The sequence below is a fragment of the Vombatus ursinus genome, unplaced genomic scaffold (genome assembly GCF_900497805.2).
Source record: "Vombatus ursinus unplaced genomic scaffold, bare-nosed wombat genome assembly UNPS02014959.1, whole genome shotgun sequence".
NCBI classification, from domain to species: Eukaryota; Metazoa; Chordata; class Mammalia; order Diprotodontia; family Vombatidae; genus Vombatus; species Vombatus ursinus.
In genome coordinates this window covers 8,302,762-8,326,277 of record NW_020954737.1, presented here as the reverse complement: position 1 = coordinate 8,326,277, position 23,516 = coordinate 8,302,762, and the positions used below count along the sequence as shown (strand labels likewise).

The following is a 23,516-nucleotide window of genomic DNA, read 5'->3' as shown; positions in this document are numbered from 1 at the left end:
TCCCCATGTCTGTCAATTCTTGATCCCATTTGGGTCTTTGATTCCCACTTGTTATTGAAAATTCAGTTTTAGAGCTGGAAGGGACCTTAGTGATCGCCTAATCTAATAGCCTCATTTTTGAAGATATATTAAAAGTGCCACCTTCCCTTTTTCCTTTTCTCCTTTCTTTCCCCTTCCTCTTACCCTTTCTGCCCCTTTCCGCCTCCCTCTCTTCTTCCCCATTACCACTCTTCTTCCTCCCTGTTGTTCCTTCCCCTTCCCTCTTCTCTCTTTTTCCTTTCTTCAACCCCTCTCCATCTAATTCAGGTGGCCCCCAGTCCACTGCTTTTTCTACCGCAACATGCTGCTTTTTAGCATAGGTAAATGTTACAGAATATATTTTTAAAAATTTTTTTAGTTCTTACCCAAAGTTTAGGTGTATGGGAGTTGGGGAGGGGAACAGTGATCTTTTAATGTCCCTTTTTAAAAAGAAAACCACCCTCACTTCTTGTTCTGGAAAATGAGGAATGATATGTCTTACTTTACTTCTGAACAGTTTTTTTCTTGAGGTAACATCCCCATCTGCTGGAACTTTAAAGTTTTTTCTTCTAATGGTTCTTAATGGCACATAATTGTACTTTTGTAACTGCTGGCATTAGTAGTGATGAGCATCCTTGGCTTCCAGAACAGCAGAATAATAATATCTACCTTAGCAGGTTGTGTAGGATAGTAGGTTATTACTTTCATTCCTTATTAACATATATTCATAACTGACAAAAATCCATAAATATTCATGCAAATATGTTTGCCCCTTTGTACCTTCAGTGCAAGCCCCTCCTTCCCAAGTTGAAGTCTGTGACTTGAATTTTTAGAAGCAAAAGTGTTTCTTCCATTTAGAGCTTAGCATAAACTTTTAAGATCAGATCTAAGACCTACTTTCTATGTATTGGTTTAGGAATCTTTTATATATGGACGATTTAGAGAGCATCCCTCAAAAGAGACTAAGTTGAAATACAAGTGCAGTAAGTACTACGATTAACAGAAGATTCAAGAAACTTTGTTTCAGGTTAGTAATAATGCTGATGGTTGCCATAATTTTTTGCTATTTTTTTTAGTGGGGGCGGAATTTATCTTAGCTATAACTAAATAATTCCTATCTTTTACCTTCAATTCCCAATGGAATGGTTTTTTAAAAATTACAATTCTTTGTCTTGTTCATTTTCTGTTTGTTTCAATTCTAGTATTAAGTAGTCTAAAGATCAAGGGAATTAATTGGTTCCAAGCTGTTTTTTATTTTATGGGCCTTTGAATGCTCTTATGCCAAAGAGTTTGTGCTCTACCATTTGGCTGCCCGGTATTTGATGAGAATGTCAGTTTTTAAAACAGAATGAACACAGTTTTCATTTCCCTTTAACCTCAGACAAGGTGTAGGCGGGTGCCCTCTCTAAGAGTTCTTCACTTGGCATCTGTGAATGTTTTTAAAAAAAATTTTTGATAATTATATTTCTGAATAATTGGTTTCCTTTGTAATCCCACATATTTTATTTTATGCATTTAAAAATATTATGAGAAGGTATCCACGCATAAAAAAAAGTTTACTGAGTAATAGAACACCTAGCAGGTTAATGGGGGTGGGGTGGGGTGGTATTTGGTATTTGGTAACAGTTGGTGAACATTGCGTCCATAGAACAGTTGTTCTTGTGACAACTGGACTTTGTAGTTGGCCTGTCCAGTCATTCTTGTAGTCATTTCCTCATGAGAGGTACAAGTATCTGTAGTTGGGGAGGCAGTTTCCTCCTCTGCTCTGCAGTTGTAGCCCCCCACTAGAAGCTTATGCACAGGATGTGCTCAGGCAGTTCACTTCCCAAGGGTTTTGCAGGCGCTGCACTAGGCAAGAGCACACCAAAATACCAGGAGCTTACTCTTTGTGGGAAGGGGAGGGGGTCTGGAGAGGGGGTGGCACAAAGGGACATTGTCTAATTGGCAGTCTGGTTCCAGACTTTTGGCTGCTGATTTGTTGGCCTTAGGGTCCTTTTTTAAAAAATGCAAATACCCCTGAGAGGGGTACCATCTTGAACCTTATCTGAAAATACTTTAATTATCAGTTAATAAGGAATACTTAACTAGCTTCAGAGAGAAGAATGTCAAAGGCAGATTTCACCTGTTTTGTGATTTTGCCTGAGGTTGAACTTGCTACACAGAACCATGGCCAGTATAACCTTTGAAAACTATATCATAGGTTGCTGATTCATGTTATAGACTAGTGTCTTTATTATTTGTTTGAGGTGATGTTTCATTGAGTACTTGAAATTATTTTTTTGCTTCCATTCTTCTAGTTATCTCTACTTCTACTTTTTACACTACAGATTCTTGGGTGTCTTGACGCCTTGTTTTCTTTTGCCTGTGGCTAGCCCAGTAGCTGTATTATGATAAGTATTGCTTCAGTTCTAGTAGCCCAGGAGTGCACAGAATGAGCAAGAATAATTCAGACTGAAGTGAGAAGGGGGACAACCTAGAGGAGCCTTGGCAATGGGAGAAGAATGCTTGGGGATGGGGATTGTATCTCATATATATATTTTTAATTTCCACAGCACCTACCATTGTTTTATCATGGAAACTAAGTGAATACTTGTTGAGGGAAGAATGAAAGAGAGGTAGAGAGACAAGGGAGAGAAATATGGGTCCACATATATTACAGGGAACTTATGTTACTAGACAGTAATTTATACAATCTTTTTTTTTTTTTTTTTGGCGAGGCAGTAGGGGTTAAGTGACTTGCCCAGGGTCACACAGCTAGTAAGCGTCAAGTGTCTGAGGCCAGATTTGAGTCCTCCCAACCCCAGGGTCTGTGCTGTATCCACTGTGCCACCTAGCTGTCCTTTAATTAATATAGTCTTGATCGTTTTATTTCCTCCTCTTGAAAATGTAAATTATTCTTTCATGTTGCAGTCTCAGTCTCACTCTTTCTAACAATTGCCAGCTCTTATTTGAATATTAGCTTTTGTCACAGGGGGCTTTGTTTACTAAACATTTCAATCCTTTCTTAAGTTATCAAGTTCCAGACTAAAGAAATTATTTACAGTCCACTTTGCTTTTGCTTCAGCACATTACTCCATTATCAGTATTGGGGAGAATTCTCAGGACATAAAAATTGCATTGCAGTGGGACACTGGTCAAAGAATAGCTTCAGTGACTAGATTGCATATGTCTCAGTTTGCTCTTGTTTTGAGGGGAGGGGGCGAGAGACATGCCTTTTCCCCTTTCTACACCATACCAATCTCAACAAGCTTTCTGTGCACCTATTGTACCTCCAGTGTTCTCTCGCCATAGATATGAGCAATAGTAGATCTTACACAGTATCCCTTTTAAACCAAGGAACTCTAGTCTTTGATCTGCAATAAGAATGTAAATTGTCCATGCTTGTGAGCTACTATATGTAGTATATTTTCTGCATATAAATGGAGTTGTTCGGAGTGAGAAAAGAATAAAGGTCTGACCACCCTTTCAGGGGCATCATTCACTATTTCTGCTAGATACTGTGCCTTATTGAGTGTTACTGTTTATGCCAAATGAAACTGCCGTGACTTGTAGAAAGGTACACTTCGAATTTGACCATTTGCTGAGTACATTTGTGGTTGGTGTCACCGAAATGTTAGCTTGCTTTTACTTCCCCAGTAAGAAGGCAATCTCTTCCCTCTTCTGTGTCCAGGTTAGAGGAAATGGATGCACCAAGTTCAGCCAAATTGAATTCAAGGAAGAGGAGGAGAGAGCCGACTGGACCCAATGGGGCAACAGAAGAAGATGGGATTCTTGTCAAAATACCTCGCTGCTCAGTTGTAAGTAAACAAGGGATTTTCTGGTTTGACATCACTCACCTTGCTGTAGCGTTGATGAGATCAGTGTTGCATATTCTCTTGAATAATGGAAAGATTGCTTGTCCACACAGTTGTTGGAAGGCTTGTTCTGTCTATGCTAGTGTAATATAATCCACAGTTTAGTTGAGCTGCTTTACACTAAAGTTCAGAAGGAATATTGGGAAAGTTTAGAGATATTAGGTAATGGCCAAATAGCGAACTCCAGTAATGAAGTGGGGGAAATGAAGGTTCTAACAACGTATCTAATTTAGGGTTGTCACCATAACCCCATACACCTTTCCAGTGAATTCAGTTCTTGTACCTAAATTCTTCTCTGTTTTGCTGCAAAAAATAAAATTGTAGTTCCAATTTGCTGCTTCTTATCTCCAAAGCCGCCTTTCATTCATACCTGAAGTATGTCTCACATGGGAAACTACACCTGAGACTATTTTCCAAGCTTCCCACTCTACCTCAGCTCTAATATTTCATCAGACCTTTTCCCAGAAAGACAATCAACTCACTTGAAGTTATCAGTACCTTTTATTGTTGTGCAATCAGTAATATGGTAACACTGTTCCAAGAGCACAACAGTGTTTCCCATTTTTCTACATGCATTTTTATTACTTAGAACCAGTCCTTTCAACCTGTAACCATCTACATTGATTTTTGACCCACAGCTGAAAAATCAAGGGTAGTGCTTTGAAGTTAGAAAGTGCTCTAGAAATCTAGCAAATTAATAAACTTATTTAAGTCATTGTTTTCCAAAATGGATGTTTAGAGAGGGAGGGCTCGTTTACAATATAGTTTATAGTATAGATTTTTTGTTGGTGATGACGGTAAAACTGAAAATTATATGAATGGATTTTCCCTCTCTTTTCTCTTCTAGTATTTAATATCTGTTGTAGTTTTAAAGGGAAAAGGAATTCTGGACTCTGTCTTTTTGGTATAAGAGTGATGTTGATGAGGAAAATAACAAACCCTTAGGAAATAGAAAACAGAAGTTCTTGGAATCATGTGATTGTAGATTGAGAACTATAATAGAACTTAGAGTCAATAGAGTCAAACCTCTTCACTTTGCAGAATAGGAAACTGAGGGTAGGAGATATTGAGTGACTTGCTCAGGGTTATACAGCTAGTATATGTCTGAGACGGGATTTGAACTTGGGTTTTCCTAGCCTACCACTCCAGCCACTGTACTACTAAAGGTTCTTAGGTTTAAAAAAAAAAAAAAGAGCTAAGGGTATCAATTGGGGCAGTATTATGCCCATTCTGAACTTGTAGGTCTAAATGAAGTTAATTCTAGTGCTGAAGAAAGACTTTGTGTGGCAGAGCAAAGGTTTTCTTTTAGGTTGTTTGGTTAAAAACTCGCAAACCAAAACATTATTTTTATTTTGTTAAGGTTTTTCACTCATAGCTACAAAGACAATATTGTTATTTCTGTGATTGCATCTCTTCTATGGCATGTTAAAAAAATAATAAAACCTTGTAAACAAATATAGAAATTGTTTATAAGTCCTCATTATCTGAGTTGTAAATTGTTAGTCATTTGAGACGGATGAGTTTATTACTTGGCAAGGCAGCAAAATGTAATAATATGGATATTCTTACTAGTTTGTCTTATATTGAAGACCTACTCTGATGCTTTATTCATGTATGAAAATGACACTGAGTACTTAAAGGCTATACCATTGTAGCACAAGCTAAAAAGGCTTTGACCTGCTGGGTCTTGGGTGCCTTAGTTTGAAATACCTCAGCTAAATTTGAAGGGATTCATCACCAGGAGGTTGACCACTAATGAGTCCCAGAAGGTTGATCACCAATGATAATGAATGTTTCTGACTATAGCAGCTCAAGAAACCATCTTCAGAAGTTGGAGGGGTTATGATCATCTTAGTCTTTGGAGAGGAGTGTCTACACTAATTAATCTTTTGAAGTATTGAAGTGTAAGTTAGTAATAATATAATGTTTGGAGTCATTGTGGGCTCCATTGCTACCTATTTTTCTTTACCTGTCTCATTTCCTTCCAGGTTTATTTATATAACTCATATGACTATCTCCTTGTGCTTTGGAAAAAAATTAAAACCCTCAACCTCTTGTCGTGGGGTAATCTCCACTGGGTAGTACTAAAGGGAAGGTAATCTATATCTTCTGGGGCAAATGGATGAATATTTTTCCTTCCACATATCTCCAACAGACCATATAATCCAAGATCAACCACTTTCTCCCTTCTACTTTCCCAGCTGCCAGTGCACATCAAAATTAGGTTACTGCTGTAGGATCCAAACTTCTTTTCCAATGAAATGGAGTGTTATGCAGTGGTATTTCTTGTTCCCGAACAAGCAAGTACTCTTTCCATATCCAGGAAGTCACGTATTCTGCCTCTTTATCTTAACTAGCAAAGGTTGTCAGTCCGACCCAGCCCAATGTGGTTCTCCTTTAAAATGGAGGTTCTTAACTTGGGGTCTGTGAACTTGTTTTTTTAAAAAGATTTTGGCAACCATTTCAGTGTAATTGGCTTCCTTGTAATCTTATATATTTTATCTTATGCATTTAAAACATTCTGAGGCGTCCATAGGCTTCACCATACTGCTAAAGGGAAACATCACACACAAAAACCCTGCTTTAGACCATAAGCAGCATTGGCTGTTGAGATTTGATCCTGAAGAGAAATGACTAGAAACTTTTGAATCTAGAGAGACATTGAACAAATAAAAGGATATGCCAATGAAGTATTGATTTTTCATCTTATTCTACTATTAGGATTGTGAAGTCTTTCCAGGTTTTTCAGAAGTCTGCCTGCTCACCATTTCTTGCTTTCTTTTTTTGCTTTTTTTTTGGTGAGGCAGTCAGGGTTAAAGGACTTGCCCAGGGTCACACAGCTAGTAAGTGTCAAGTGTCTGAGGTTGGATTTGAACTTGGGTCCTCCTGACTCTAAGGCCGGTGCTCTATCCACTGCGTCTCCTAACTGCCCCTCTGCTCATCATTTCTTATAGCACAATAGTATTCCTTTACATTTGTATACCACAACTTATTTGGCCATTCCCCAATTGGTGAGCATCCCCTTCAGTTTCCAATTCTTGGCCACCACAAAAAGAGCTGCTATAAATATTTTTGTACGTGAGTCTTTTTGTTTGTGATTTCACTTCCCATTTTTATGATCTCTTTGGGATACAGCCCTAGAAGTGGTATTGCCAGGTCAAAGGGTATACACAGTTTTATAGCCTTTGGGCATAGTTCCAGATTGCTCTCCAGAATGGTTGTATTAATTCACAGCTCCACCAACAATGCATTCGTGTTCCAGTTTCCCCACATCTTCTCCAACATTTATCATTTTCCTGTTTTTGTCATGTTAGCCAATCTGATAGGTGTGATGTGGTATGTGAGGTGTTTTGTGCGTTTTATAGATCTCAGAATCTTACAATTGGAAGGGACCTCAGAGGTGTTCTCATCAAACCTGCATGAGAACAAGAATATTCCTCTAAAATACACCTGAATGATGGTCATCCAGCCCTGCTTGAAAATCTGCTGTGAAGGGCAACTCACTACCTCTAGGGCAGCCCATTTCACATGCAGATATTTAGTTATTTGTTAGTTTTTCCTTGTTGGCCTAAATTGACTTCTTTTCCACATCTGCCTGTTGTTCCTCGATCTGCCCTTCAGGGTCAAGCAAAACAAATCTTAATTTCTCTTTCATGTTACAGTTCTTGGACTACTGGAAAAAGGCTCTTTTGATTGTTGAAGACAATTGACAGCCTTTTTCTCCCTCCTGATCGTCTCTCTAAGCTAAACAACTCTGGTTTCTTTAACTTGTTCTCATGATACAGTCTTGAGGCTCTTCACCATCCTGGTTTCCCTTCAGTGGCCTCACCAGCTTAGCAATGCCCTTCCCAGGCTAAATAAGGCAGATTAGATAGACGGCAATTCCTATGAAAAAGGAGTCATCCTTTTGATATGGCAGCCAAAAAATTGATCTGATTTTTGGCTACATTAAGAGAAACATAATGTCCAGTCATGAACATGAGGACATTCTGGACACGAATGTTGAGAATGAGGTAACTAGCTAAAGCCTTGCTGTTAAATTAAATTTTCCTTTGGGGACTCTTGCACAGTGGACCTATGAAGGATAACTTTTTTTAACTTTAGGACTTGTCAGGAATAGGCTAGTTGATCATCAAAGTCATGGAGAAAAGTAAATAGCTTGTTGCAAAGTAGCTCCCAGAGACTGAGTTCTCAGAAGGATGACATACATGTAGGTTGTGAGCCTGGGTGACTGGGAGGATGATGGTGACCTCAGGAAGGACTTACATAGAAAGATAATGAGTTCAAGATGTGTAGAGGACATCTGGTTTGAGATGTCCAATAACCGGTGCAAGACTGGAGATCAGCCAAGAGCTTAGAGTTGGATAAAGTGCATTTGAGAATCATCAGCATAGAGATGATAATTGATTTCAGAAGAGCCTATAAAATCAAGTGAAATAGTATAGAGGGAGAAGAGAAGAGGGTGCAGGACAGAGCCCCAGGTTATACGCACAGTTGCACATGTGACCTGGATGAAGATCCAACAAAAGAGTCTGAGAAGGAGCAATTAGATAGGTAGAAGGAGAACCAAGAGAGGGTAGTATCCCAAAAACCTAGAAAGAAGAGAATCTCAAGGAGAAGAGGGCGATGAGCAGTGTCAAATGCTGCAGGCGGTTACAGAAGGATGAGGACTGAGAAACAGCCTGTTAGATTTGGCAATTAAGAGATCATTAGTAACTTTGGAGAGAGAAGTTTTTGTTGAATAATGAGATTGGACTGCAAAGTGAAGAAGAGAGTGAGAGGAAAGGAAGTGGAGATACTTATAGAGATGATCTTTTCAAGGAGTTTAGCCACAACAGCGAAATGACAGATGGGATGATAGGTAGCAGGGATGGTTGGATCAACTGAGAATTTCTTGAAGATGGGGAAGAAATGGGTATATTTGTAGGTAGTAGAGAAGTGTCCAGTAGACAAGGAGATAATGCTGGAGATAAGTGAGAGAAGAGGTAATCTGCTAGGGAAGATAGGATGCATTGGATTCCCTTGTATATGTACAGAGTTATACTGTGGCAAAGAGAAAAGCTACCTATTAGTAAGAGGCTTCTGGGTCATGTGAGATGAAGAGGAAGCTCCTAGCAAATGACCTCAGTTTTTCTGGTGAAATATGAAGCAAGGTTCTCAACAGAGAGGGTTGGAGGAGAGGAGCTATAGGAGGTTTGAGGAAGAATGATTTTGGGAAAGCCGATGTGGTTAAGTAGGATGAGTCAATATGACATTTACACCTTAGCCACATAACAGCAAAGCTATACTGTGAACCTCTTGTCACATAATTTATCACTACCTTTGAGATTGCCTACCAGAAACTCTTTACCTTTTATTTTTCTAGGTGTCAGAACATTGCTACAGAAAATCATAGAACCATGTTATGTTGACCTGGCACACAGTAGATCAAACTAAATAGTTTCATCTAGGTCATTAGTTCTTGACAGTCTCATTATTCATCTGTTGCTTCCCTGACAAATGTCCCACAACAACCATTTTCCCATCTCAGATACCCAACCCTTGGTCATAACCTTCACTCATTCTTGACAGATGATTTTGCCTCTTAATTTAACTGAGAAAATTGAGGCCAGTAATCATGAACTCTCCCTTATCTTATTCTGGCTACATCTAACCTATTTCTTTATCTCTTTTCCTGTTCTTTTTCTTTCCTGCAGGCTCAGAGAAATAAGTCATCTTTATTTTAAATTAATTAATTAAAATTCTTTTCTTTTGTTATCACTCTCATTTTTAGATGTGCCTGTTCATCTCCCATCCCCAGGATTTGAACCTTTTCTTTTGACAAAAACAGGCAAAAATTTGGCATTGATTGTTCTTGGTTGCTTCCAGGTCCTTTTTTATTGTGGGTTACCGACCAGGTTGGGGATTTTTCATTATAACAGGGGTTGAAGAGCCTTTAATGCTTATAGCCTCAAGCCTCAGCCCTGCAGACTACAGGAGTCTCTAGCCTACCCCTGGTCCAGCTGGGAGGCCGCCAGCTTGTTTGCCTGTACTAGCTTTGCTGGTAGTCCCCAGTCCTTTTGCCCCTGAGCTTCTCACTGACTTCCTGTGCAGTTCTGGGGTGGAAGGAGTAATTTACTATAGCTTTTCATTGGATTTCTTGATCATTATTTGGTCTGGTACAAATTTCAGGTTTTTTTGCTAGAGTAGGTATGTGGGAACTGGTCGTTTTGTCTCTATTCTGGCCTCCATCTTTGCTGGAAGTTATATTTATCATATCCTACTTCCAGTAACATTCCACTACATTAATATACTGCTACTATTTAGCCGTTTTCCAGTCACTTGGCATTCACTTAGTTTTTAGTTCTCTTTATCACGGAATCATGCTTCTATGAATGTTAAGGCAAATATAAAACTTTTTGTTCTTCTATCTTCCTTGGTGTTTATGCTTGAATAGTGGAATCACTGGGTTAAAGAGTATGTATGAATAGTTTAATAATTTTTCATACATAATTCTAGATTGTTTTCCAGTATGGATTGGACCAATTCATAGTTCCATGAACAACATACCCATCTTCTTCCTGTCCCTCCAACATTGACTATTTCTGTCATCTTTGCCAATTTGCTGGGTGTGAAGTGAAATTCAGAGTTGTTTTAATTTACAATTCTTTTGTTGTTAGTTATTGGAAATGTGTTTTCATAAGGTCGTTTATAATTTGCGATTTTTCTATAGCAAATAATTTATATCTTTTTGACCTATCTATTGGAGCATTAATGACTTTTGGTCTTATCTGTTTGTGCTAATTCCTTATTTTCTTGCTAACTACAAACGTGTCTAGATTTTCTCATACTTTCACAAGCCTTCACTAGCCTATTACTCCCCCAATTTATCATATTGTGTTATTGCTTTCAACAGTCAGATTGCTTTAAAAAGATACCTTATTGTCTATTTTCTCCTCTTCTACATCTCAATTCTTTGAAGTCTAGTTTAAATCCCAGTGTAATGCAATCTTGTCTGGATCTGGAGTCAGAGGACTCGGATTCAAGTTCTGGCTTTGACACTAACTGTATATGTGTCTGGGCAAGTCATTTTACTTCTTTGGGTCTCAGTTTCCTCATCTGTAAAATGAGGACAGTGAACTAGATAAACTCTGAAGTCCCTTTCAATTCTAAATCTATTATCCTATTATCATTTGATTGAAACTTCTCTTTTCAAGGTCACCATTAATTCTTTATTGCTAACTCCAATGACATTTTCTTAGTCTTCATCCTTCTTGATCTCTCTGCAGTGTTTTGCATTGTTGACCATTCCCCTTTTACACCCCACCCCATTCCCCTGCATACTCCCCCTGGTGCTTTTTTGCCACTTTCCTCTCCCTCGCCCCCCCATACTCTTTCCTTTCTGACAGTACTCTGTTTTGGTGTTCTCTTTCTTCCAGTCTGACCATTCTTTCTTTGACCCCTTTTCAGGATCATCATCCATGTCCTGCCCACTATGTATAGATGTACATGTTCTATGTCCTGGACCCTCCTCTCTTCTCTCTTTATACTGTTTTGTAAAGCTCATCAGTTTCCATTGGTTCAGTATCATCTCTTTGTAAATGACTCCCAAATCTACTTATCTAGTCCATCTCCCCATTTCCCGACCTACATTACCAAAATGACTGCAGAATATCTCCACCTGAATTTCCCACAAGTATCTCAAACCCAACATGTCTAAAACAGAATTCATTATCTTTCCCCATAAACCCACCCCACCTCTTCTCTCAGATTGCTGATTTCTGACAAGGACATTGCAATCCCTCCAGTAACTCAGGTTCACAGTCTTAGTCATCTTCAACTCTTTGGCTCCTCCCTTCTCCACAATTTAATCATTTGCCAGATCTTGTCATTTGTATGTCCACACTGGACCACTGCTCTAGTTGGGGTTTTCATTATCTCTTGTCTCAATTTAATCGTTCTTTTAATCTCTTCCCTCTCCCATGGCTACCAGATTGCTATTTCTAAAGCACAGATCATTCTTCATGACTGCATTACTCCCTTGCTCAAAAAGCCTCATTGGTTCCATATTCTCCCAAGGGAAAAACACAGAGTCCTCTTTTTGAAATTTAAAGCCTTTCAAAATCTGTTGTCAACCTATCTTTCCAAGCTGATTATACATTACCATCACCACCACCTCCCTGCTCAACTATATGTAGGTAAACTTGATCTACTTGATGTTTCCTGTACAGGACATTCCATCTCCCACTTCCACATCTTTGCATAGGCTGTTCCTTATGCCTGAAATGCTCTCCTTCCTCCCTTCCACTTCTAGGAATTCTCTGGTCATTTTCAGGTTCAGCTCAAGTGTTACTTCATACAAGAGGACTTCTCCCTCCCTTCTCTTAATTAATTACATTTGTATATATTTTATATTTAAAGTTCTGAATGCATATTGTGTTTCCCTAGTAGGATATAAATTCTTTGAGGTCAGGGACTGTTTCATTTTGTCTCTGTATCCTTAGTGCCTAGTGCTATGCCTGGTACATAGCAGATATTGAATTCCTTTTATGTCTTGTTATCAAGTAAATGTTTATCAATGATGGATGATATAAAGATCCTTTACTTTGAATAATTTCTTTTCTATCTGCTGTGATTTGTTTGTACAAAGTATTTTTAATTTTGTGTAACCTAACTCATCTGTTTTTAGTTTTGTGATTGGCTTCCTCTTCCTTTGTTTGACTAAGAATTCTTTCCTCCAATTTTGTATGACATTAAACATTTATATTAAAGTCATGTATGTATTTGGAGCTTATTGTGGTATAGGGTATAAGGTTCTGGTCTAAATCTAATTGTTGTCTGACAAATTACAAAACTCATTTACGTTGAAAACCATTAAAAAGCATAGATGTAGAAAGATTCTTCTTTAATATGATTAAAAGCTTTTATCCAAAACCAGATTGAGCTTTATTTTTGGTGGAGAAATACCAAAAAGTTTCTCAGTACGAATAATTATCAAAACGGTTTGATAATGGTTTAAAAATTGAAAAAAATAGATCAGGGAATAGACTGTATAAACAAGAAACCAAAGCAATAAGAAACAAATTCATGTTTTAGAAACCCAAGACCATAAATAAGTGGGGGAAACCTTTACCTGGATAAGAACCACTTCCCTCAGCCAAGTGTTGCAAAGAAATTAAATTACATCTTAAGATGTCAGGATATTTAATTTAATTGTTGTTTTTTAAAATTTGCCCTTCCTCTAGTAATTTGGTTATCATCCATTTTCTTTGATGAAAGCTAACTGAGTTTCTTCTCTTTTACTTTTCTTAAAGGGCTTAAAGGAGCCAGCCCCATTTTCAGATGAAATTGAAATTGACTACAGTAAGCCCTATATCAGAGTAACTATGGACGAAGCCAGGAGAGGGACTCCTTGTAAGTAAATTTCATATTAAGTGTGCTTCCTTATTCTTGTTCATTTTTCTGCATCTCATGGTATTTACAGCACATTCATCTGCATGATGTAAACGAGCATAATAGTTACTGCCCTGAAGTTTATGTCTCATGTTGGAGTAGGTTTTCCTGTCATCTGTCCTGCCACTATTTAGAAGGGCCCATTCCACTCTCTGAGCTTCCATTCACTTGCCTTTCTTTTTCCGTTGTACTTTTCTCACCACATTGTTGTTGTTGGCTAAGGCAGAAAAGGTTATATACTGAAATGGGTAGCAGTGCACCAATCTGAAGAAATGTTTATTAGCCCACAAATTCATCCCCATTGCTCTCAATGACATTATTTTTATCTCTATAACCTAGGCTCAGAATTTGTTAGCTAACTTCTCTACCACCAAAATTCAGTTAGTTGCTAACTACTTTTGATTCCACTTCTGTAGCTTCTCACATATGTCTCCTCTCCATTCCTATTATCACCACCTGTGGCTTAGCCCTCATTGTCTCATTCTGAGCAATTGCAATATTTTGCTTACCGGTCTCCCTGCCCCCAGTCTTGCTCCCCTCCAATCCCTTATACCACTATCAGTTTCATCTTATTTATACAGATGTTTAATCATCTCAGATGATTCCTCCAAACTCTTTGGTGGCTGTATTACATACTGATTGAAGTCCAGAAACCTGGCATGTGGCCCAACCTTCATCCTCACTCTTATAATTTTTTCCTTGTTTTATACTCTACTTAGTCTGTGAAGGAATCAGTCCTAAACTTCAGGCATCAGTGAAACAAGCATTTCTTCTGCCTGGAACCAATCTCTTCAACCCAGGGATTTCTTCTTTATTGTTTTCTAAACTTTCCTTATTATCAAACTTCATCTTGAGCCATTGTGCCTCTGGTCCCTGTGTACCCTAAGGATCCTTCTAATCCATGGAGAAGGAAAGAGGGTGGGGGTGAAAAGAGAGCTGTTAATTCAGTCCTTAATTACTTTTTTTTTTATCCTTAATTACTTCTTATTTTTCTGCTGCTGCCACTGTATTTTCATGTCACATTCTGGCACCGACTTTCCCCATTTTGCCTTTTGCCCTGGCTGTTACACATTTAAGATGAGAAGAATGTTTTTTTCTCTAGAATTTATTTACAAGGAAAAAGAATGTGAAAATTCAGGAACAATATACCTATGTAATTTACGTCCACCAAGTTACCAGGTCCAGTCAATTCTATCTCAGAAATATTTTCTATATCAGTCTGCTCTTCTTAATCTTCACTACTATAACCATGATATTAGTAGAGATACAGGGTAGGTGCATTCTCAGATATAATATATCTGGGTAAGGTTATTGAAAGTACAAATAAAATGAATGTAGTTCTAGGCTGGGTGATTCTAAATTTCCTAAGTTATATTATTTAGCTATAGTTACATTATTATTTATTATATTATTATTTAGTTATATTATTAGTTCCTTAGGACTGGCTTGGTCTGTCGTGGGTTTACATATGGAGTATTTGATTCTTCATGTCCTTGAGATGACAATAGGAGAAGTGCATCTCCTCCTAGAGAACTGACTTTGGAGCTTACTTAGTGGTACATGATTAATGGAACCCTTCCAACCCTTGTACAACTTATGGCTCACTTGAAACCAATCAGGAAGCCTCTTGATGGCAAAGCAGGACCTTGGTCCACATTACTAAAGTGACTTAACTGATCAGATATTTTCCTCCCCTTCTATTAAAGGGAAGACAGAAAAATATGAAATAGATGCAGTGTTCCCAGCACCTTAAAAATCTACCCAGTCCAACACAAAAGTCCCCGAAGTTCACAAAGACATATCTACTTTCTTTACAAGGCCAAATGGTGTTGAGCACTGTGCCCTGAACATGTTCTGTATTTTTCTGCTTCTTTGGAGGATATAGCATTTCAGTTGGGTTCTAAAAAAGAGGAATTCAGGGAGTAAAAAGAGAGTAGGGAGGGAGGAGGACATTTCAAGAATCTTATCTGGAGGACTTGGCTTATGCTGGGCCGTGAATTCTCAGCAAATTAGTTTGAAGTTTCAGTAGGCTGTAGTGAACTACTAAAAATGTTTTATTCAGAAGGGTAATTGACCACATCTGTGCATAATAAAGATTTTCCCAGCATCAGTGTAAAAGACCAATTAGAATATAAGAAAACCTGAAAGGAGGTTGTTGTGTCAGTCTGTAAAGACTGGGGAGACAAGTACAAGAACTCACTTCCTTTAAGGAAGGTCTGTTCCATTGGGGAGGTGACATGGTACACTTATAAATATATACAAAGTAAAGTTCATGCAGGTGATCATGAGGGCTTGCGCCAGAAAGGAGACATCCAAAATAGGGAGGAGTGAGGGAACTGACTAGAGAGATATTACAGAGCTGGAATGATAGGAGAGGAGATAGCGATGGAAGCATCCAAGACAAACTGGAAATTACAAATACAGAAAAGCTGATGAATCATGGTCAGACAGCTGCAGTGAAGTCAAAGAAGGAGCAGGTTGAGGGACAATGGTAATAAACCCAGTTTTGGACATGTTCCAGGAGGAGGTGTGGATTTGGAGCTCAAAGGGCCAGACCTGGGAATCATCTACATGAGAGATGTCTGTTGAAGAGATGAGAGTGAATGAGATTGCCAAAGAAGAGACCACTGAGAAGGAAGAGAAGAGGGTCCAGGACAGACCCTTGAGAAATATTTCTACTAAAGGGCTGAAAACAAAATGGAGAATCAACAGAGACAGGGAAGAAGTAGAGGCGAAGGAGAAAAATTGAGAGTGTGGTTGGTGTTGAAACCTCAGGAGGTGAGAGTATTAAGGAGAGGTGGTCAGTAGTGTCAGAGTTGCAAAGAGACAATAGGGTAAAGATTGATAAAAGGTCACTGGATTTGGTTATTTGGTCATTACTGATATTAGAGAACATTAGAATGGTGGGAATTTGGTTAAAAGGGGTAAGATGAAAATAGCTGGACAGAATAGAAGAGTCAGGGGACAGCTTATTTATTAGGTTTGGGTAAACCTAAGTGTGTTTTAGATAAGTAGAACAGAGCAAGAGAAGACTGAAGATGCATAAAACAGGAGCTGATTGCTGGATCAGAATCAGGAGTGTAGGAGGCGGGGTATGGGGGTATTGGTTAGGGGGAGTAGACTTGGTGAATAGTAGAAATGATTCTTCTGGGACACGAAGGAAGGAGGAGAGAATAATGATTCTGAGAAGGTGGGAGAAATGAAAAGGAAGAACTGGATTAAATTGTTGGATGTCCTCAGTCTTCTCAGTGAAGTTTGAGGCGAAGCCATATCCCCGAAGTGTTGTGAACTGTGATGTGTTTATTATTAAGAAGGAATTAGAATAGTCCGGAAATATTGCTATGAGGAAATGAGATGAGTCCGTAAGGGTAGTCAGTAAGGATGAAGTAGAATTGTCAAGAAGTGTCAAGTGCCCCAGCAGAAAGGAAATAGGAAAACAGGGATGTATCAATGGCAGTTGTCATACACAATAAGGGTAAAGAGTAGGTTTATTTTAAGACAGAAGGAGGGAGGCAGGGAGAGAAAGGAAGTGGTGGTGGTTAAGAGTGTAATTTTAAAATTCTGGATCTTGGAGTTGGTATAATTTTTAAAAAATAATATTTTTGAGGCAGCTAGATGGTGCAGTGGATAAGAGCGCTGGCCCTGGATTCAGGAAGATCTGAGTTCAAATGTGGCTTCAGACACTTGACACTTAACTAGCTATGTGACCCTGGGCAAGTCACTTCACCTGATTGCCTCATGCAAAATAATAATAATAACAATTTTTTTCCCCAATTACATGTAAAAAACAATTTTTGACATTTTTTTTAAAGTTTTGAGTTTCATATTCTATACTTCCCTCCTTCCATTCCTCTCACCTCATCTCTCTGAGGTAGTAAGTAGTTTGATACAGATTATACATGTGCAATCCTGTAAAACATACTTCCATGTTAGTCATTTTGTGGAAGAAAACTTGAACCAGAAAAAAAAAATGAAGGAACAAAAGTGAAAAATAATGTATTTCAGCCTGTATTCAAGATATCACCAGTTCTTTCTCTGGAGGTGGATAGCATTTTTCACCATGAGTCCTTTGGGATTGTCTTGGCTCATCAGATTGCTGAGAATAGTTAAGTGAATTGATATAATTCCAAAGGATTATTAGGTCTAAGATGTGATCAGAGTCAGGGTGTATATTCAAATATCCAAATGTATTTAACACTCCTCATTTAGAAGGAGCTTACATTTTAACTGGGGAAATAACAAGGATATAAATTAGTAAATACAGAACATATATATATATAGAAAATAAATCCAAAGGACCTAAAAATAAGGGGCAGCCAGATGGTGCAGTGGTCCTGTAAGTTTGTCTTAGGGGTCCCACCAAATGTGCTGGAAGCTTTCTTTGATTTCTCCTGTCATAAAAGGGTACCCAGTGAATTGCTCTGGCTGTCCACTTGTCATCCCTTTCCCTCACCCACATTGCCAGGGTATCTTTACCAGTTTTCCTATCATACATTTCCTCGAAGATAACATTTCCTGTCCTTTGGAGCACTTCATTAGTTATATGTCACAGCCTATTCATACTCACCAAATGCCTCTCCATTGTCTTCTGTATGTTAGAAAAACTGTGGTGGTCCAACTGTCTTTGATGGAGAAAATGGTTTGTTATAATACTTTTTACAAATCTTTTCCTTTTTTCTTCCTTTTGTTGTCTTCACACTTTCTTCCTTAAATGTCTGTGAGATGACTTGGCTTGCCAAGCTTTCTTTAAACCAGTTTTACTTACCACTTTATCTCTGCTTTATGAGACAGTACTGATTGTAATTATCTTATGCTTCTCTGACTTCATAGTCATCATTTCTTCTAGCACATTATATTATCTAGCACAGAATTTATTATATTCATGTAACACAGTTTGCTTTGTTTCCAGTTCTTTGCTACCCTAAAAAGTGCTGCTATGAATATTTTTGCATATATGAGACCTTTCTCTCATTGACCTCCTTGTGGTACATGCTTATTAGTGAGATCTCTGAGTCAAAAGATATAGACATTTTAGCCAATTTATTTGTATAATTCTAAATTGCTTTCCAGAACGGTTGTGCTAATTCACAGTCACACCAGCAATGAATAAGTATGCTTGTCTTTCCATAACACCTCCAACACTGATAATTTCCATCTTTTGTCATCTTTGCCAGTTTACTAGCTATGAGGTAAATGTTCATTTCTCTCATTAGTGATGATCTGGAGTAATTTTTCATATGTTAATAGTTTACTTTTCTTCTTTTGAAAACTGTTTAATTGATCCATTAAGGAATGTTCTTGGCCTTTTAGGGGGTGTGTACATATCTTGGGTGTTTTATCAGAAGAAATTGTTTCATTTTATTTTAGGCAGTACTGTCATTTTTATTATATTAACTATCATGGCTCAACTATGAACAGTTAATATTTTTCTAATTATTTAGGTCTGTCTTATTTCTTTAAAGAAAGTTTTGTTCTTTTATATGCCTTGATAGGTGTACTCACAGATATTTCATAATTCTGTAGTTATTTTATTTTATTTTTACTCTTTTTTAAAAATAGCATTCTATTCCCAATTATGTGTAAAAACAGTTTTTAACATTCATTTTTATAAAATTTTGAGTTCCAAATTTTTCTTCCTCTCCTCCCCTCTTCCTAAAATGGTAAGCAATTTGGTATAGATTATATATGTGCAATCATGTAAAACATATTTCCGTAATAGTCATGTTGTGAAAGAAGAAACAGACCAAAAGGGAAAAAAAATACAAAAAAAAATTAAGAAACTAAAAATAGTATGCTTTGATCGTCATTCAGGGTTCATCAGTTCTTTCTTTGGATGTGGACAGCATTTTTCAACATGAATCCTTTGTAGTTGTCTTGGATCATTGTATTGCTGAGAAGAGCTAAGTCATTCATAGTTGATCATCATACAGTGTTGCTGTTATTGTGTACAATGTTCTTCTGGTTCTGCTCATTTCACTTTGCATCAGTTCATGTAAGTCTTTCCAGGTTTTTCTGAGAGCATCCTGCTCATCATTTCTTATAGCACAATATAGTATTCTATTATATTCATATACCACAACTTTTTCAGCCATTCCACAGTTGATGGGCATCCCCTCAATTTCTAATTTTTGGCCATCACAAGAAGAACTGCTAAAATATTTTTATGCATGTAGGTCCTTTTCCCTTTTTTACGATCTCTTTGGGATACAGACCTATTAGTGGTATTGCTGTTTGTAAAATATGCAAGTTTGACTGCTCTTTGGGCATAGTTCCAGATTGCTCTCCAGAACAAAGAGCATAATGTTTCAGTGCCATAGCACCTATGGACAGTATGTTGAAAGGTGCCTGGCATCTGAATCTTCACAAAAGGAAGTTTTCATACTTCACAGAGTGCTTTACTTTTGCCAAATAGCTCAGCTGTATTCATGTTTAAAATGTTTCCTTCTGTGATGTGATCATTTCTGGTTACTTGTAATCATTTGATCAGCAGAGTACTTAATATGAGTCAGTATGGCTTAATAAATTATCTCATGGACAGGACTGCAACAAACTCAGATTAGAAACACAGTGACTATAACATTGTTAAGGGGGAGTCAAATTCCAAAATGCCAACAGACATTTAGTTCAAGGGTCGAATTTAGTCATGTGATGAGGGATTCAGTTGGAGGCAGCAGCACTTGACATTTCCCTTACTGAAGAGAGTTCTGAGTTCACCATTGTGCCCAACCCTGAACAAGGTATTATTATTTCTAAACATAACAGTGTGTAAACTTAATTGTGGACCATTTTTGGTGAAATAAAGTCAAAAATGGAATATTCATAAGTGCCAGATCATTTAACTCAACAAAGCCCATACATATTATTTGCTAGCCCCTTCACCCTTAATGAGTGATGCTCCCTTAATAAGTGTGCTTGCTTTCCTATTTAGTATAAATGATTACCCACAAAACTAAATATCTGAATTCATAGTTCATTTCATCAAAAATATGACAGTTCTTGTGGTGCCCCGGTTCCAGTAGCAACACCTATTAGCAACATTCCTGGGACTAGATCTGTGGCCTTGTATCTGAGACCAGTGCTCTTTATATTATACCATTCAACTTCCCTTCAATAGACATGGCAAAAATCATACCTAGTGAATTTTGAATTTATGCTTGGTGCAGAGAAGAGTGTTCTTCAAGTTTTCATAGGGAGGTTTAATGGTGCAATATTAGAGTTAGGTAGATGCAATCTAGGAAACAGTGGATGAAGCTAGAAAGAAAATATATATGTGACCATTTTGGAAAGGGCTAATATGGAGGGATGGACCACAGAATCAATCAATAAACATTTTATTAAGGGCCTACTGTGTACCAGGCACAGTGACAAAAAGAGACAAAAGGAAGTCCCTTTGCTCAAGGAGCTTGCGGTATAATGGGGAGACAATATGCAAACACATTTATACAAAGCAAGTTATATATAGGATAAATAAGAAATAATTAATAGAGGGAAGGAAGGCACTGAAACTAAGAGAAGTTGGGAAAGGATTCCTGTAGAAGGTAGGATTTTAGTTGGGATTTAAAGGAAGCCAAGAAGCCACTTTGCTTGGAAAGGGAAATTTAAAAAAAATCAGCAAGTAGATTTTGACTTTTTGAGCAGAGAGGATGAAAGAGGGAGAGGAGAGGGAAAAGAAGGAGAGCACACCAGGTATGATAAAAACCAAATATGTTGATGAGGATAATTTGAAGGCATATATAAAGAGGTAAAGGAATTTGAAATCCAAGATAGTTATGCATAAGACATCTAGTCTTTATTAGTATCTACCTTGTAAAAGCTTAAGAAGAGACCATGCGTTTGATCTAGGTCTAATTCTTAGTTATACTTGCTCTCAGAGGCCTGTGCAGGGGACTAGCTCAAGCATTGACTCAGTCAACCAGCACCACTGTGTATCATGTGTGGTATTAGGCACTGGGGATACAGGTACAGAGAATGAAACAATCTCTGCTTTCATTCTAATCGGGGAGGCAACAAGTACAGATAATATGGACCTACGGCGTAAATATAAAGTGAATTAATACAAATATATACAAGTAGTTGTGGAGGTAGGAATGGCAAGATTTGTGAATTGATTGAATGTACGGTGTTGAGAAGCCAAAGACAAAGCTAAGATTCTGAACCTGGGACCTGAAAGGATGGTGGTACCTTCAGCAGAAATAAAGAAGTTTGGAGAGGGAAAAAATGAAGTCTGTTATAGATATTTTTTGTTAAACATGTTTTTTCATGCAATGAAAATAAATATGCCTTCTTTTCCTTCCTATCCCCTTTCCTCCCTGCACCTGCCCCCCACCTGGAAAGAAAAACAAAACCCCTGTTACAGACATACATAGCTAAACAGAGCAAATTTTCATATTGACCATGTCCAAAAAAACATGCCTCAAAAAAAAAACCCCAAAAAAAACAACACATGCCACTCTGAGTCTGTCACTGTCAGGAAGTGGGCATCATGTTTCATCTAGCATGAACTCTGTGCCATCATGGCTGGTTAGTTAATTGATTAGCGTTCCTAAGTCTTTCAAAATTATTTGTCTTTACAATGTTATTGGTATTGTATAAATTGTTGCAGGACATCCATTTGGGATTGTCTAACTCCAATAGGCACTTGGTGATGCAGGATAGAAGTTCAGGGGAGAGACTAGGATTGCAAGTCATTTATTATAATCATAGTAATAATAACAACAACAATAATAGCTAACATTTATATAGTGCTTTAAGGTTTGCAGAGTGCTTTACAAATGTGATTTATCCTCACAACAACCTTGGAAGGTAGGTGCTATTACTATCATTTCCATTTTATAGATGAGGTAAATAGAAGTTAAACCCAGGGTTACATAGTATCCAATGCTGTATTAGAACTCAGATCTTCCAGACTCTAGGTCTGATACTTTGTCTATGGTGCTACCTAGCTGCCAAAGTGATATTTCTAAGATCATGGTTAAACCCATATGAACTGATGAGTGTAGAAGGAAAAGAGAAGACGTCCTAGGGCAGAACCCTGAGAAACACTCACAATACCCACTGAGAGGGAGCATGATACAGATCCAACAAAGGAGACTGAGAACGAGCATTCAGGGGAAATATGTCTATTATCAGGTATATTTGACAAGGGCTTGAGGTTAAAGTCATAGGGAAGTTAGGTTAAAGAATGGAAAGGAAGAATTCTTTAAGCAGGAGCTCTCTGGGTAGGGGAGGTATATAGGGGTAAATTTAGATAATATAAAAAAAATCAGTAAAAATGTTTTTTGTTTGCTTTGTTTTGTTTTTTAAAGAAGAGCAGTGGAGGGCAGTATATCTAGTTCTATATGTGGCTTTTATATTTGGTGTATCTGTTTTACTTTAAAGTAAGCCCTCCATTCCAAAATGATTTACTTATTTCTTCACTCAGCATACATAATTGCCTCCTGTGTGTAGAACATAATGCTGAGCACCAAGAAAATTCATTATTTAGATAAAACATGGTCTACAGGGGGCAGAGCCAAGATGGCAGAGTGAAAGCAGTGACTTGCTTGAGCTCTCCCCCAAACCCCTCCAAATACCTGTAAAAAAATGGCTCTAAACAAATTCTATAGCAGCAGAACCCACAAAAAACCAGAGTGAGACAAATTTCCAGGCCAAGACAACCTGGAGGGTTGATTGAAAAGGCATATCGCGCTGGGCTGGGAGAGGAGCGCAGTTTGGCGTGGGTGAGCAGGCCGCAGTGACCCTGGCCTGAGAGGACTGAATTGCAGGCAGCTGTGGTGGTTTCCAGGCTTCTCAACCCATGAACGCCAAAGACAACTTAGAAGGTCAGTGGGAAAAGTCTGTGACTATGGTGAGAGAGAAGCTAGGTCTCAGCCACAAGTCCGGAGTGTGGCCTGGGGCAGCGGCTGCCTCCTGAGCTTCCAGCCCACAGACTGAGGGGGAATTGAGTGGCTGATCAGAGGGGGATTGCAGGGATCTCTTTGCCAGTGCTGAGGCAGGAATCTCTTGCTTTGCCCGTGCTTGGATCTGGGTCACAGTTCTGAGGGGCAGTTCTGGGGTGAGGAGGAGTGCTGGTGTGGTGGAGCTTGTTGTGGTGGTGGAGAGGAAACACCTCGCCCCTTATCATACCACCTTGGAAGAACTGAAGTATCTCTAGGTCCCTAGATGTATCTCTGAAAACAGCTGTACAAACCCCCAAAGCTTGGGACAGTACAT

General features: G+C 38.2%; 1 protein-coding gene across 5 annotated transcripts in view; it reads left to right on the top strand.

Annotated features, from left to right (window-relative positions):
* LOC114030466 (choline-phosphate cytidylyltransferase A) overlaps nucleotides 1-23,516 on the top strand; it is an 86,026-nt gene that overhangs the window by 50,292 nt on the left and 12,218 nt on the right. For 3 of the 5 annotated variants that reach the window (XM_027845297.1, XM_027845293.1, XM_027845296.1), the window contains 2 exons: nucleotides 3,689-3,815; nucleotides 13,166-13,265. In XM_027845297.1, the coding sequence (XP_027701098.1) occupies nucleotides 3,689-3,815; nucleotides 13,166-13,265 (227 nt within the window). Of the gene's footprint in view, nucleotides 1-934; nucleotides 1,046-3,688; nucleotides 3,816-13,165; nucleotides 13,266-23,516 lie in introns of all 5 variants that reach the window. The other 2 variants (XM_027845294.1, XM_027845295.1) reach the window with 1 other exon arrangement.